This window comes from Phyllopteryx taeniolatus, chromosome 20 (genome assembly GCF_024500385.1).
Source record: "Phyllopteryx taeniolatus isolate TA_2022b chromosome 20, UOR_Ptae_1.2, whole genome shotgun sequence".
In the NCBI taxonomy this organism is placed as follows: Eukaryota; Metazoa; Chordata; class Actinopteri; order Syngnathiformes; family Syngnathidae; genus Phyllopteryx; species Phyllopteryx taeniolatus.
In genome coordinates, this window is record NC_084521.1 from 16632506 (window position 1) to 16646239 (window position 13734).

Genomic DNA, 13734 nt, shown 5'->3' on the forward strand with positions numbered 1-13734 from the left:
CGCATGCTTGGAAACTCAACCGGCGGCCATTGTTGTAGTCCCATAGCGACGTCATACTGTGACGTCAATGCTGCGTTCAGGGACTCCGAGGATCCAGCGTTTCTTTTCACGAGGTGTGCAGTCATGTATTCAAACGAGAGAAGAAATTGTCCATAGTTTGACTGGTCAGGGAAATGATAATAAATCAGTTTGCATTGAAGTGCCAGAGAAGCGGAAGAAGGTGATGGCTGTTTCACACTGCCAATTTGGTTTGTATTTACTAGATCGATAGATTGTTTTTTTGGTCTAAAATGGCCGCCGCATCCCATAATGCAACGCAAAATCTGCACTGCAGTGTGTAAGCCGGCGGCCGTTTAGGGCTAGCAGTAACCGCAGTGAACGTAAACATTACTGTACGCACAAAGGTTATTGCGACAGTGATTTGCTAGCAAACCCGTTGTTATTTCATCATCAGAAATGTTTTTCACCTATTTCTATATTGCACGAAATCGATTTTTAAAGACACAACGATCAAAATAAGACAAACGGAGTTCTGTAGCTGGAACGGATGAATTGCGTTTCCATTCATTTCAGTGGAGAACATGACCTCGGTTTGCGAACGTTTTGGTTTGAGAACAAGGTCACTGAACAAATTAATTTCCTAACACGAGGTTTCACTGTATTTTAACTTTGTTTATTGAAATCTTTCTGTATGTTACTCAAAAATGGACGCGACAGTTGCTTGGTTTCTTTGAACTTTGCTTGTGGCGAACGGGAGTGACTGTGATTGAAAAATGATCTATGATCAATTAAAGACTCCAGACCTGTGTACAACGAAGAGCAGGGATGTTTTATGTCTTGTCTTTGTATTGTTTTTTTGTGACAGTGGCGTCTTGGAAAACTAACTGCGTATAACTAACTGTGTATATATACACACTAACTGTGTGTATATATATATATATATATATATATATATATATATACATATATATATATATATATACACACATATATATATATATATATATATATATATATACACACATATATATATATATATATATATATATACACACATATATATATATATATATATATATACACACATATATACATATATATATATACATATACATATACATATATATATATATATATATATATATATATATATATATATATATACAGTTAGTGTGTATATATACACAGTTAGTTATATATATATATATATATATATATATATATATATATATATATATATATATATATACATACACACATATATACATATACATATATATGTTTTTCTCCTCAATAAAAAAAGTGAATGACTAAATTTGGATAAGTGAATATGACACTTTGCAAGAATCATTATTAATTTCAAAACAAAGACATTTTCCAATGACAATATAAGGCAGGCTTTCGCTTGTTGTGAGGATGTCCGAGTTTCCGAGCGCCATCGAAGGCAACATGAATCGGCGCTCGCTGAGCTATCTTTGTGCGAAGCGAACCAAAGCGAGTTGAGTTGAGTTGAGTTGAGTTGAGTTAGCACTTAGCAGCATTAGCAGCATTGGCGGCGGGTTAGCAGTACGGGCGGCTGCGGAGGAGGAGGACACGACCGCCGGGACCACCGGGACTGACACGAGCGACGATTGTACACCGACCGCCGCGGCCCGGAATCATGGTAAGGACGCAATTTGGACGCCTTGTGACAAATCACGCGAGCCGAGCGCTAGCCGGCTAATGCTAACGGCTAGCGGTGAGTTTTCCTGACTCATTATCGGGGGTTGTGGGGGGCCGGCTGGCCATTTTCGCCACTAACACGAGCACGCCAAGCGATTTGCTTCACATCGTCCGAGGTCGCGTCCGTGGACCCGAAGACGGCTCAACGGCTGCGCTAAGGCCAATTGCGGCGAAGCTTTTAGGAGAATCGCCAGCCTCACTCGTCCGAAGCTAACGCGGCTAATGGAGCTAAGCGGCTAGCTCGATCGTGGCGTCGTTAGTAGTGTCCCGCTCCGCACGTCCGCGCAGCCCGAACTCGCAAACGACACTTTTGGTTTGGATGCTTGACTCGTTGAAAATGGCCCACACGGCGGCCGATGAACGACGATCCGCCTGCCTGACGGCGGTGGAAACGGTGATCGTGACAGCACACCGTCAAGAATATCACCATCACCATCATCATCATCATCATCATCGACACAATTGGCTTACTTCAATATTTGTTCACATGTTGCGACATCTTTGAGTGGGTTAAAGGAGCACGTTTGCTCCAGAAGGGGCTGCTAACTCGCATTCCCCCAAAATGTTGTTGTTGTTGTTGTGAAGAAGCTGCTCGCGGCCACGCAACTGATCACTGCACCTTCATCCCTGGAAATGTCGTGCGGAGGCGATCTCGTGTCGTGTGGGCTACTCATTTGGTTGGGTATCATCCGAGATTTGCTGTCGAGCTGTGTGGCAACGGCGAGCCAGCAGCGACGCGAGAGATTGGAAGCATTCCGGTTGCTCAAGTTTCACATTTGAAGAAGTCACCATCTTCAAAAAAAGAAAAAAAAGATCCCCAGTGTGTGGATGAGATGATCGTTCATTCTTAAAGATCTGTTAGGGATTGAAATAGACGTTCCACAACTATTTTGGTAATCACTAAGTCCTTGTTTTACTTGTTGTCCAAATCTTCATCATTTTCTCCAACTTCTGCAGTCGTCCACGACTGATTATGTTGTTGTATTTGCAGACATCTGCTTCGAAATCAATGATCAACATTTTAGTCAATTTTCTGACAGATCGAATCAGAATCAATTTATGTTTGTGCATTTTCTGCAGTCAATTTGAAATAATTCATCAACTAATAAAAAAGTTGATAGATTATTGAAATGATCGTTAGTTGCGGCCTTCGATTGTAACGTAATGTTGAACAGTACCTCCATCGCTGGGGTTGCGTTCCGGACCGCCGCCGCCGTAGGTGAACTTCACGATATAAAAAATGGCGCCGACGTGAAGCGTGACACAGCGGGGGTTTGCCGTGTTCTCTTTTTGAAATGTTGAGTACGTCGGCATCCGCGTTGGGGGTTTTGGTCACAACCATGAAGACGCTCCAGCTGCCTTCCCCCTTTGACATGATTGTACCTGCGGAGACATGTTGTGTCCCGCCGCTGTGTTGGATGGAAATATACCATAAAAAAAGTGTCGGTTATTTACAGTGCGTGATTAAACTTTTATCCCCAAAAGAACACCAGCCGATTGTTAGCTAAAACATGTTGAATGTTCATTTTCAAGCATTTTGTTTGCAGGCGTTGCTGCCATATTATTGGCATGTCCACATGCTACTGCTGGGTGGTCGTTTCCTGAACCCTCCAAAAGTATTGGAACGGCAAGGTCAATTCCTTTGTTTGTTTTGATGTTTACTGAAGACATTTGGGTTACAGATCAGAGGATGAATACGAGATACAAATTCAGAATTGCACCTTTGATTTCCTGGTATTTACATCTCGATGTGATCAACAACTCAGGACACAGCACTTTTTGTTTGAAGCCACCCACTTTTCAAGTGAGCAAAAGGATTGGAACAGACATTCCAGTGACATTGAATATTTGTGGAGTAACTGCATCAAGCCTGCGACCCGTTGACTTCATCAGACGGTTGCATTCTTTATTTAAAATGCTTTTCCAGGTCTGTACTGCAGCCTTTCAGTTCTTGTTGGTTTCTGGGGGTTTCTCCCTTGAGTCTCCTCTTCAGGAGGTCAAATGCATGCTCTATTGGGTTAAGGTCCGGTGATTGACTTGATCAGCCTAAGACCTTCCACTTTCCCCCCTGATGAAGTCCTTTGTTGTGTTGGCAGTGTGTTTTGGGTCACCGTCTTGTTGCATGCTGAAGCTTCTCCCGATTAGTTTGGATGCATTTTTCTGGAAACTGTCAGACAAAATGGTTTTGCAGACTTCAGAATTCATTGTGCTGCTACCATCATGAGGGAAATCATCCATAAAGACGAGTGAGCCCGTTCCAGAAGCAGCCATGCGAGCCTAAGCCATGACATGACCTCCAGCATGCTTCACAGATCAGCTTGTGTGTTTTGGATCATCAGCAGATCCTTTCTTTCGCCATACTTTGACCTTTCCATCACTTTGCTAGAGGTTCATCTTGGTCTCATCAGTCCATAAAACCTTTGTGGCTCATCTCTGTACTTCTTTGCAAAATCCAATCTGGCCTTGCGATTCTTTTCGCTGATGATTGGTTTGCATCTTGTGGTACGGCCTGGATAGTTCTCCTCTCGAAGTCTTCTTCAAACAGCGGATTGTGATACCGTCAGCGACTGTTGTCTTTGGGCGTTTTGTCACCGCTCTCACAATGTTTCTGTCGGTACCCTTGGCCGACTTATTTCTTTCTTTTTCAGGACATTCCAAATTGTTGTATTTGCTACGCCCGATATGTTTGTGCAATAGCGCTCTTCTCTCTCCTTCAAAATAGTTTGCTTTTCTCCCACAGACAGCTCTCTGGTCTTCATGTTTGCTTCACAGCAAATGCAGTTTTCACAGGTGAAACCCAAAGCCAAAAACAAGCACCATTTAATGCGAAAGCAATTAATCTAAAAGGCAACTAGAAACGCCCATCAGTCACATGTTCCAATACTTTTGCTGACTTGAGAAGTGGGTGGCTTCAAACAAAAGCTGCTCGGTCCTGCGTTGTTGAATACATCACATGTAAATACCATGAAATAAAATCTGCAATTCTGAACTTTTGTCTCGTGTTCATCTTCCGATGTGAAACCCAAATGTCTTCAGTATACAATAAAAAAAAAAAAGGAATTGACCTTGCCGTTCCAATACTTTTGGAGGGGACTGTATTCGTCCTCTTCGTGTTGCACTTGATTGTTGCTGCCGCGGTCGAGCTTCCGAACGGGCACCGTAGCGTGACCGCCCAGTGCTTTCTCTTCGCAGGTCATCTGGTGACGAGCGCGGAAGCTCTGGGGTGTAGGAGCGGCACGCAGCGCCACCTGCCCGTGCACAGCGGGAGCGCACCCCCGCCCCGTCCCGTCGCCAGCGCCGCTCCCCGATGGAGCGGGCACTGTGAGAGCCGCGCGCCGCCCGACTCTTATCGCCGCAGCAGACGAGCCTCGCCGCCCGGAGGCAGCGCGAGGGACCCGTCGGCAGGAACCGCCGCCGCCGCCGCCATGTCGTCCAACCGGACCCAGAACCCGCACGGCCTCAAGCAGATCGGCCTGGACCAGATCTGGGACGACCTGCGGGCCGGCATCCAGCAGGTGTACACCCGGCAGAGCATGGCCAAGTCCAGATACATGGAACTCTACACGTATCCGCCACGTGGCGCAAAGATGCCAGGGGCGGGCGCTCGTTCACACTCGCGGGTTCTTTCTCTCCTCGTTCTCTTGTGCGCTCTTCTGTTTTTCTTTCGCTCTTGTTCTCATTCTCCTCTTGTTTGCTCATTCTGCCTCCGTTTCCCCTTCTCTCGTTCGTCCTCGGCCGTTTTCTCATTGACTTTCTTTGTTTCACGTTCTTGCTCTCTCGCTTTCCCTCTTGTCGTTTGTTCCTCCCGGCGGGGCCGAGGGGATCCCGTCCGTGTATGCGCGTCCAGTTCCTTAACGCCTCTGGTCAGGCACGTCTACAACTACTGCACCAGCGTGCACCAGTCCAGCCAGGGCAGGGGCTCCGTGCCCCCCAGCAAGCCCTCCAAAAAGTCCACCACTCCGGGAGGAGCCCAGTTTGTCGGCCTGGAGCTCTACAAGAGGCTCAAGGAGTTCTTAAAGAACTACCTGACCAGCCTGCTCAAGGTGAGTCCGCGTCACCGCGAAGCAAAAAGTCCACATTGGTAACGCGCGTCGGGATTTTGTTGCGCCAGGACGGAGAAGACCTCATGGACGAGTGCGTGCTCAAGTTCTACACTCAGCAATGGGAGGACTACCGCTTCTCCAGTAAAGTCCTCAACGGCATCTGCGCCTACCTCAACCGCCACTGGGTCCGACGGGAGTGCGACGAGGGACGCAAGGGCATCTACGAAATCTACTCGGTCAGAAGCGGCGGCGCTCTGCGGCCGTGTTGGGAATTCGCCCGGGTCGGTCCGCTGCAAAAAGACGGTTCAAGCCGAAGCCAAAACCGCTGCTGAGAAACGGACAATTTTGTCCCGTGATTTCACGTTGTCGTTTGCTTTTCCATTTTATTGAACGGGGGGGGGGGGGGGGGAAACATTCAAGTCAGAAATGTGACATTTTGGGCAATATATCATCTCGCTCCGCCCCAACGGAAGGGGAGCCAGTCGACACCAACGGCGTCATCGACGTCGCCCAAGTAGTGTCTCTTTTTCATTTAACTGCCGAGCGAATCTAAAAATGCGGACGTAGTGATTAGGGAATGAGTGAATCGGTTCCCAACACAGCTGCCGCTTCTCCCTGTTCTTGTTGTGCTTCCTCTTCCTCAGTCATCTGCTCATCACGTCAACGGTTGTTGTGTTGCAGCTGGCCCTGGTCACCTGGAGGGAGTGTCTGTTTCGACCCCTCAACAAACAGGTGCGTGTGGCGACTGCGTCGGGTTTGCTTTTGGAATCCTTTCTTTCACGCGCTAGGCCTTGCAATTTGTGCGTCAGGTCACAAACGCTGTGTTGAAGCTCATCGAGCGGGAGAGAAACGGCGAGACCATCAACACTCGCCTCATCAGCGGCGTAGTCCAGTCTTACGGTGGGTCAGGCCGCCCGATCGCTCGCGGCGTGCTTCGTGCTTGCGCTGTGAGTGCGGATACTTGTGGCGAAGTACAGATGCTGAAATGTTTGCTAACAAAAGCTTCTTTGCGCACAAACTAGTTTCCCTCATTCGTGAACGTGAAATAGTTTTAGTACTGAGGAGAAGAAAAGAACCGTGACGTGTTGTGTGTTGTTGTTGAAGCGCTAGCTAGCTTTGACGATCTGTGCGAGGTCATCAGAAAGTGCTTGGAGAAAATTCCCAAAATTCTTCCTTTACGGTGGCAATATTTCAGACTACAAAGTATATGTAAACAAGCGTGTATCAAGAATGCAGTTTTGCAGAACGGTCGCAATATCGAACATCAATCATTGTACGGCTCGCATGACGACCAAAAAAACAGCCGGGAACATTATGGACCAAAGCATGCGCGAGGGATGAGGAGATTTTGAGTGTGGGAGAAAAGCGCCAGAAATAAGAAAAGAAAACATGCCGTCCCATGTCGATCTTGCCATGACCCTGTGATGGCTTCCCAAAAGGTTAAGGTTCGCAGATTCGACTTTTCGCAGAGGCCCAACAACTTTCCTAACCATGTAAACCAAGTCAGAAAAATGCTCAATTAGCTAATGTTGACCACTGACACAAATACGCCTTTTTTCAGATTAGACCGACATTTTGTAAAGGCCAGAAGCTGGTGTTTTTTTTCATTTTTATTTAGGCGGGCACAAGACACGACTCATTCGAACAACTCAACAAATAAGGCCACGCATCGGATACGTGGTCATGAATTCTCCGGTTCCCGTTCCTTCGTGTCCTGTAAGACCTCAAGATCTTGACTTTCCCTCTTTCTGGTAACCTCTTTTGCATGTCGTGTTGTCCTAAAGTAGCGAGCCTATTTTGACAAAGTAAGGAGAAGAAAGCGCAGATATCAGTTTTCAAATGTAGCCAACGGAAATAAAAAGTGGTTCGAAAAAGAAATACTCCTCTAAGTATGCAGGTTCTTGAAAAATCCACCGAGATGCAGTAACAAAATTCCTTCCCACCGCTGGCTTGAACCAATCACGTTGCGTCGAAGTGTGTGTGAGAGTGAGAGAGCTAGCTAGCTAGCTACTAGCTAGCTAGCTGGAGATCCAAAATAACGGCGCGTGCGCCCCCGCCCGCAGTGGAGCTGGGCCTGAACGAGGAGGACGCCTTCGCCAAAGGCCCCACGCTGTCCGTCTACAAGGAATACTTCGAGTGCCAGTTCCTGACGGACACGGAACGCTTCTACACGCGCGAGAGCACCGAGTTCCTCCAGCAGAACCCGGTCACCGAGTACATGAAGAAGGTACGCGCCCGCCCGCCTCCTTGCGAGGCCGCCGATGTCATCGTCCCGTCTGACGGCAGGCGGAGGCCCGGCTGCTGGAGGAGCAGCGGCGCGTGCAGGTTTACCTCCACGAGTCCACGCAGGACGAGCTGGCCAGGAAGTGCGAGCAGGTCCTCATCGAGAAGCACCTGGAGATCTTTCACACCGAGTTCCAGAACCTTCTGGATGCCGACAAGAACGAAGGTGAGGAGCGCGGCGGCGTCGTTCGTCGTCTCCTCGGGCCGGGCCGTTCGTTGTTCGCGGTTGTTTTGACCTCATTTTTGGGTTCCGTTTTTGCAAGCACGTCCTCCTGCCTGCCAACACAGAAGAGCTACTTAACCAAAGCACCGTCAACGTAGCCGTTTGGTTGCTGTGCGTCCCAAAAAAACCAAAACGAATTCCTGCAAAGAGAGCCACACTTTCACATCGCTTTGCGTACGACGACAAGGAACGATCCCATAGGAAGACAATTATCATCAGACAATCGGCTGCCCGTTTATACGTCATCAAATTCTATTTTCATCATCGATTAATCGTTGAGAGACCTAGTTTAATTGAAAATTGTCCAAATACTCAAGATTTCAGCCTCTGAACAGGATTTCTCTCATTCACACTGATTATCTTTGTGTTGAATCCAAATAAGACGTTTGCAAACACATTGGAAAACAATTTTTGCCGATTGTCTGACGGGTGTTATGGAACAAACCGGTCACTGAAACATAATCAATTTATGGAAAATGGAAAATAATATTCAGTCGAATCTATTATAAAAAAAAAAAACAAATGAAATAACTACAACTAAAATTGAAAAAAACATTTTTGTAAGCAAAATAATAGAAGAATGCGAATGTTAAAAAACAAAACAAAACCGTTAACTCACTAAACCCACATTTGACTTTAACGGAAACGGCTAAGATGGCTACCGACTAGCTAGCGCCTTGGTGGATCCTTCACGTCGGTTCTTAGTCTTTTGCCGTCGAAAACAGACGGCGACGGGACAGGACAGCAACAGCAGGAAAACTTGAAAAGCTTTGTGACAACAACATGTGCTTCCGCTGGCGGCGACACAGCAGGGAAAAACAAGCTCGCTTTCTACCCGAGAGTCACAAATCTGAAAGTCCACTTGAGAAGTTTGCAATTTAGCAACGAGGGAAGCAAAAGATGCAAATAAGATTTTCAACATTTCTCATGCGTCTCCTGCACGTCGGGACACGTCTGAGCCAAGAGTTTTACGCACTTCAAATTCTGCTATGCAGCACCTGGATTTGATTTGCGGACGCTTGTTCATCTGTTACAAAGTTACTTTTTGTTTTGGTTTGCGTGATGCAATGCTCATTGCGTAATAAGATCCCTTCCTGAGGTATCGGAGCGGGACTCGCTTTTGGCACTTAGCCAAAATCAAATGACAAAACAATGTGACGCCAATAGGTTTGTTCACAAATTCAGACATTTATATAAAAGGCCAAAAGTATCAAATAAGAGACCACAAGGACGACATTTCAATCTGACGGATTCAGATGTTGCGTGTTGCTCGTTTGCGTTTTCTCTAAGCGAAGGGAGGAGAATGGATGGAGAAGTCCGATTTTGGTTGCAAAACAAAAACCGCTAGATTGCATTTGAAGGCCCGACGGCCCGGCCGCGGGGGCGGCCCGACCCGACGATACGTTCCGCTCGGCGCTCGCGTGGCTGACGATGTCGACGACGACGTTTGTTCCCGCCAGACCTGGGGCGCATGTACAACCTGGTGTCTCGCATCACGGACGGCCTGGGAGAGCTGAAGAAGCTTCTGGAGACGCACATCCACAACCAGGGCCTGGCCGCCATCGAGAAGTGCGGAGAGGCGGCGCTCAACGTACGGCGGCGTGCATTTCCCAGCTGTGGCGCGCGTGTGGACGCGAAGGTCACGTGTGTTGCGTTTCAGGACCCCAAAGTGTACGTGCAGACCACGCTGGACGTGCACAAGAAGTACAACGCCTTGGTCATGTCGGCCTTCAACAACGACGCCGGCTTCGTGGCGGCGCTGGACAAGGTCGGGCGGGCGGGCGGGCGGGCGTGCGTGCGTGCGTCTTTTGCGGTGTGGGGCGCCCCCTTGTGACGCTTTTCTCTTTGCGCTCCCCTCAGGCGTGCGGCCGCTTCATCAACAACAACGCCGTCACCCGGATGGCGCAGTCGTCCAGCAAGTCGCCCGAGCTGCTGGCCAGATACTGCGACTCGCTGCTCAAGAAGAGGTGCGCCCGCTCGCCCGTTCTTCTTGACGTTTCTTCACATTCCTTTCTTGACGTCCTTGGGTTTCCTTCTTGTTTTTACATCATTTTTTCTTTCTGTTTAGCGACTTTTGCTTTTTGTTTTCTTAACAACGTTTACATGATATCATCTTTGCGCCCTCGTGTTTTAGATGTTTTCTTCACTTTGATTTGTCTTCTTTAGCGATGCATCACGTTTTCTTAGCTTTCTTCTCATTTTCTTTGCATCACTCCTTCACACTTGTTGGTTTTCTTTTGCTTTTCTCCCTCGTCAGCTCCAAGAACCCCGAGGAGGCGGAGCTGGAGGACACGCTGAACCAAGTGGTAAGGTCGCGATACGGCGGCGGCCATCTCCTTTGCCGGTCTTTGCGACGACGTGTCCCGGTGTCTTCCAGATGGTCGTCTTCAAGTACATCGAGGACAAAGACGTTTTCCAGAAGTTCTACGCCAAGATGCTGGCCAAGCGTTTGGTCCACCAGAACAGCGCCAGCGACGACGCCGAGGCCAGCATGATCTCCAAACTCAAGGTGTCCGTCCCGACCCGAAACCGAGCCCTGACCCCGCGCGCAGCGGCCGTTTTGTCACCTCGTCCCGTGTCCTCTCGCAGCAAGCGTGCGGCTTTGAGTACACGTCCAAACTTCAGAGAATGTTCCAGGACATCGGCGTCAGCAAGGACCTCAACGAGCAGTTCAAGAAGCATCTCACCAACTCGGAACCTCTCGACCGTCAGTCACGCACGCTGCCAGCAAATATTTCTACAATTGATTCTTCCATTGATTCCTCGAAAACATGTTTTCATTCGTTTATTGCAAAATCATTCGTGGTGATAGCCGCTTGTTTTTTTATTTGGTATTGTTTCATGATGTGACAAAACCAAATAAACAAGCACGAAGCAACGTCACACGACCCTTTCGGAAACTGAGAGCTAGTTCGCGGAGGAAGGGCTACTAGTTTCAGAACAAAAAAGAATTGAAGTTCAACAAGGTCTCTGAAATTGATCAAAGTAGTTGTTGTTGAGCGAATTGTTGCACGGTGAGGGCAAAATGACTTGTTTGTGTGTGATGATGTCATTGTTGTGCGTCCTTCAGTGGACTTCAGTATTCAGGTTCTGAGTTCTGGCTCGTGGCCTTTCCAGCAGTCCTGTACCTTTGCGCTCCCCTCTGAGGTAAACGCGCACACACAAACGTACACGAGGCGAGCGGCCCATTGACGCGTGCGTGCGTGCGTGCGTTCAGCTGGAGAGGAGCTACCAGCGCTTCACGGCGTTCTACGCCAGCAGACACAGCGGCAGGAAGCTGACGTGGCTCTACCACCTGTCCAAAGGCGAGCTGGTGGCCAACTGCTTCAAGAACAGGTACTTGCCGCTCCCCGGCTTCCGCGCAGGAAGCGGCGTCGTGTGAGGTGTGCGCGCGTCTGTGTGTGCGGCAGGTACACGCTGCAGGCGTCCACCTTCCAGATGGCCATCCTGCTGCAGTACAACACGGAGGACAGCTACACCGTGCAGCAGCTGTCCGACAGCACGCAGATCAAAACGGTACCGCAGCTGCGCAAACGCCGTTGTGTGTGTGTGTGTGTAAAGCAGCACTGGTTTGAAGGTTTACAATGGACATGTTCGTTTTGATATGCTCCGTATGCCGCAGATTTTCATCAATTGCGCATGAATTTCTGTGGACGTCGATGCAAGTTAATGCTTGGAATTAAGCAAATCGCAGTGGAGCAGAACATGCAAAACTTGTTTACAATAATAGCATTTGAAAAAAATATTTTTTCAAATAAAAAAATCAATTAATCTGTCAAGTTATTATTATTATTATTATTATTATTTTTTTTTAAATTCTGTCCCTTTATTGATAAATGGGACACTTGAAATTGATAATGCTTCTGTTCCTGCTTCGGTCCGTAAAATCTGTCTTCAGAAAATCGGCCAAAATGTTGATTGATTTCCAAAGTAAAAGCGTGTTGTCTTATTTTGAAAAAAACTTTCATGGAGGACGACACAAATGGGAGAAAATGTACTGTTGACGGGCTGCAATTTTGAGGATTCGGACAATTTGAAGTGAAACAAGGTCGTGAATCAATGATCAAAATAGTCTTCGATGAATTGTTGCAAATGTGAGAAACTTCTAACGTTGAACCCTCTCCCTCCTCGATTTCAGGACATCCTCATCCAAGTTCTGCAGATCTTGTTGAAGTCCAAACTGCTGGTGAGTAAAGCGGGCGCTCGGCCGCTCGTCGACCTCGGCCGCCTCGCTCACGTCCGTCCGTCCTTCCGTCAGGTTCTGGAGGACGAGAACGCCAACGTGGACGACGTGGACTTTAAACCCGACACGGTCATCAAACTCTTCCTGGGATACAAAAAGTCAGACGACCACTTGCCCGACCGCTTCCTGCTCGCCGTCCGCCGTCTTTGCTAACGTGTGTGTGTGTGTGTCTCTGTGTGTGTGTGTGAGTAGTAAAAAATTGCGCGTGAACATCAACGTGCCCATGAAGACGGAGCAGAAGCAAGAGCAGGAAACTACGCACAAGAACATCGAGGAGGACCGCAAGCTCCTCATTCAGGTCGGCGCAAGTGTGTGTGCATCTTTGCATTTGGGTTTGTTTGTTTGTGTGTGTGTGGGTGTTTGCTCGTGAATGTTTGTGGGTGTGTCTTTGTGTGTGGGTGTGTGCGCGCATGCACACACACACACACACGCGTTGATGTGTGCGTTGATTGATTTGTTTGCGTGTGCATGCATCCAGGCGGCCATCGTGCGCATCATGAAGATGCGCAAGGTCCTGAAGCATCAGCAGCTGCTGGCCGAGGTCCTCAACCAGCTGTCGTCTCGATTCAAACCGCGCGTGCCCGTCATCAAGGTGACCCCGCCGACCCCGACGACGACGGTAAATGACAAAGCTGACCGCTGTCTCCCTCTCGCGGGCAGAAATGCATCGACATCCTGATCGAGAAGGAGTACTTGGAGCGGGTGGACGGCGAGAAGGACACGTACAGCTACCTGGCATGAGCCCCCACAAATGACCCCCAACATCGCCTCAGTTTTATTTTTGTGTGTTCGCTCTTTTTTTTTTTTTTTTCTTCTTCTTCTGTCTTGAGTAATAAAGTTCAGCCGACTGGAGGCTGAACTCTGACCTCTGCGCTCTCCCGTCAGTGCTGAAGGAACTTCAACCCGCCCGCCCGCCCGACGCACGTTGTAAATACGCCCAGATTTTACGAGGACGAGGGCCTCGTCGCCCTAGCGACAAACTCATTAACTTAGCCTTCAGCCAATCAGAGAGCCATATCCAAAGGTTTCTGCATGCTCCCACTTCTCTCGCGCAGGAGGACATTTGTATAGTGTGCTTCATTTTCTAAATGTGTGATGAATAAACGAGAAAAGGTTTGTTTAACGTTCTCGTGTGGGGAGTGCTTCCCTGTCCGCAGGTAGGCGGTCGGCCATTTTGTTGGAATGTGCGCTGAGTTGGAGAAATCTAGCCCGAGTACACG

The 13734-nt window shown here is 48.3% G+C and overlaps 1 protein-coding gene across 1 annotated transcript; it reads left to right on the top strand.

Annotated features, from left to right (window-relative positions):
• The first annotated feature begins 1462 nt into the window (after positions 1–1462).
• On the top strand, positions 1463–13637 carry LOC133470271 (cullin-1). Its single transcript, XM_061758455.1, has 22 exons — positions 1463–1663; positions 4915–5287; positions 5591–5765; positions 5834–6001; positions 6447–6497; positions 6575–6665; positions 7829–7992; positions 8052–8214; positions 9732–9862; positions 9932–10039; positions 10132–10238; positions 10529–10577; positions 10649–10780; positions 10861–10978; positions 11342–11418; positions 11489–11607; positions 11682–11787; positions 12410–12457; positions 12530–12612; positions 12707–12812; positions 12993–13106; positions 13175–13637. Exons 2-22 carry the CDS (start codon positions 5148–5150, stop codon positions 13253–13255), a joined length of 2331 nt encoding a protein of 776 aa, XP_061614439.1. The 5' UTR covers positions 1463–1663; positions 4915–5147; the 3' UTR covers positions 13256–13637.
• The last annotated feature ends 97 nt before the right edge of the window (positions 13638–13734 follow it).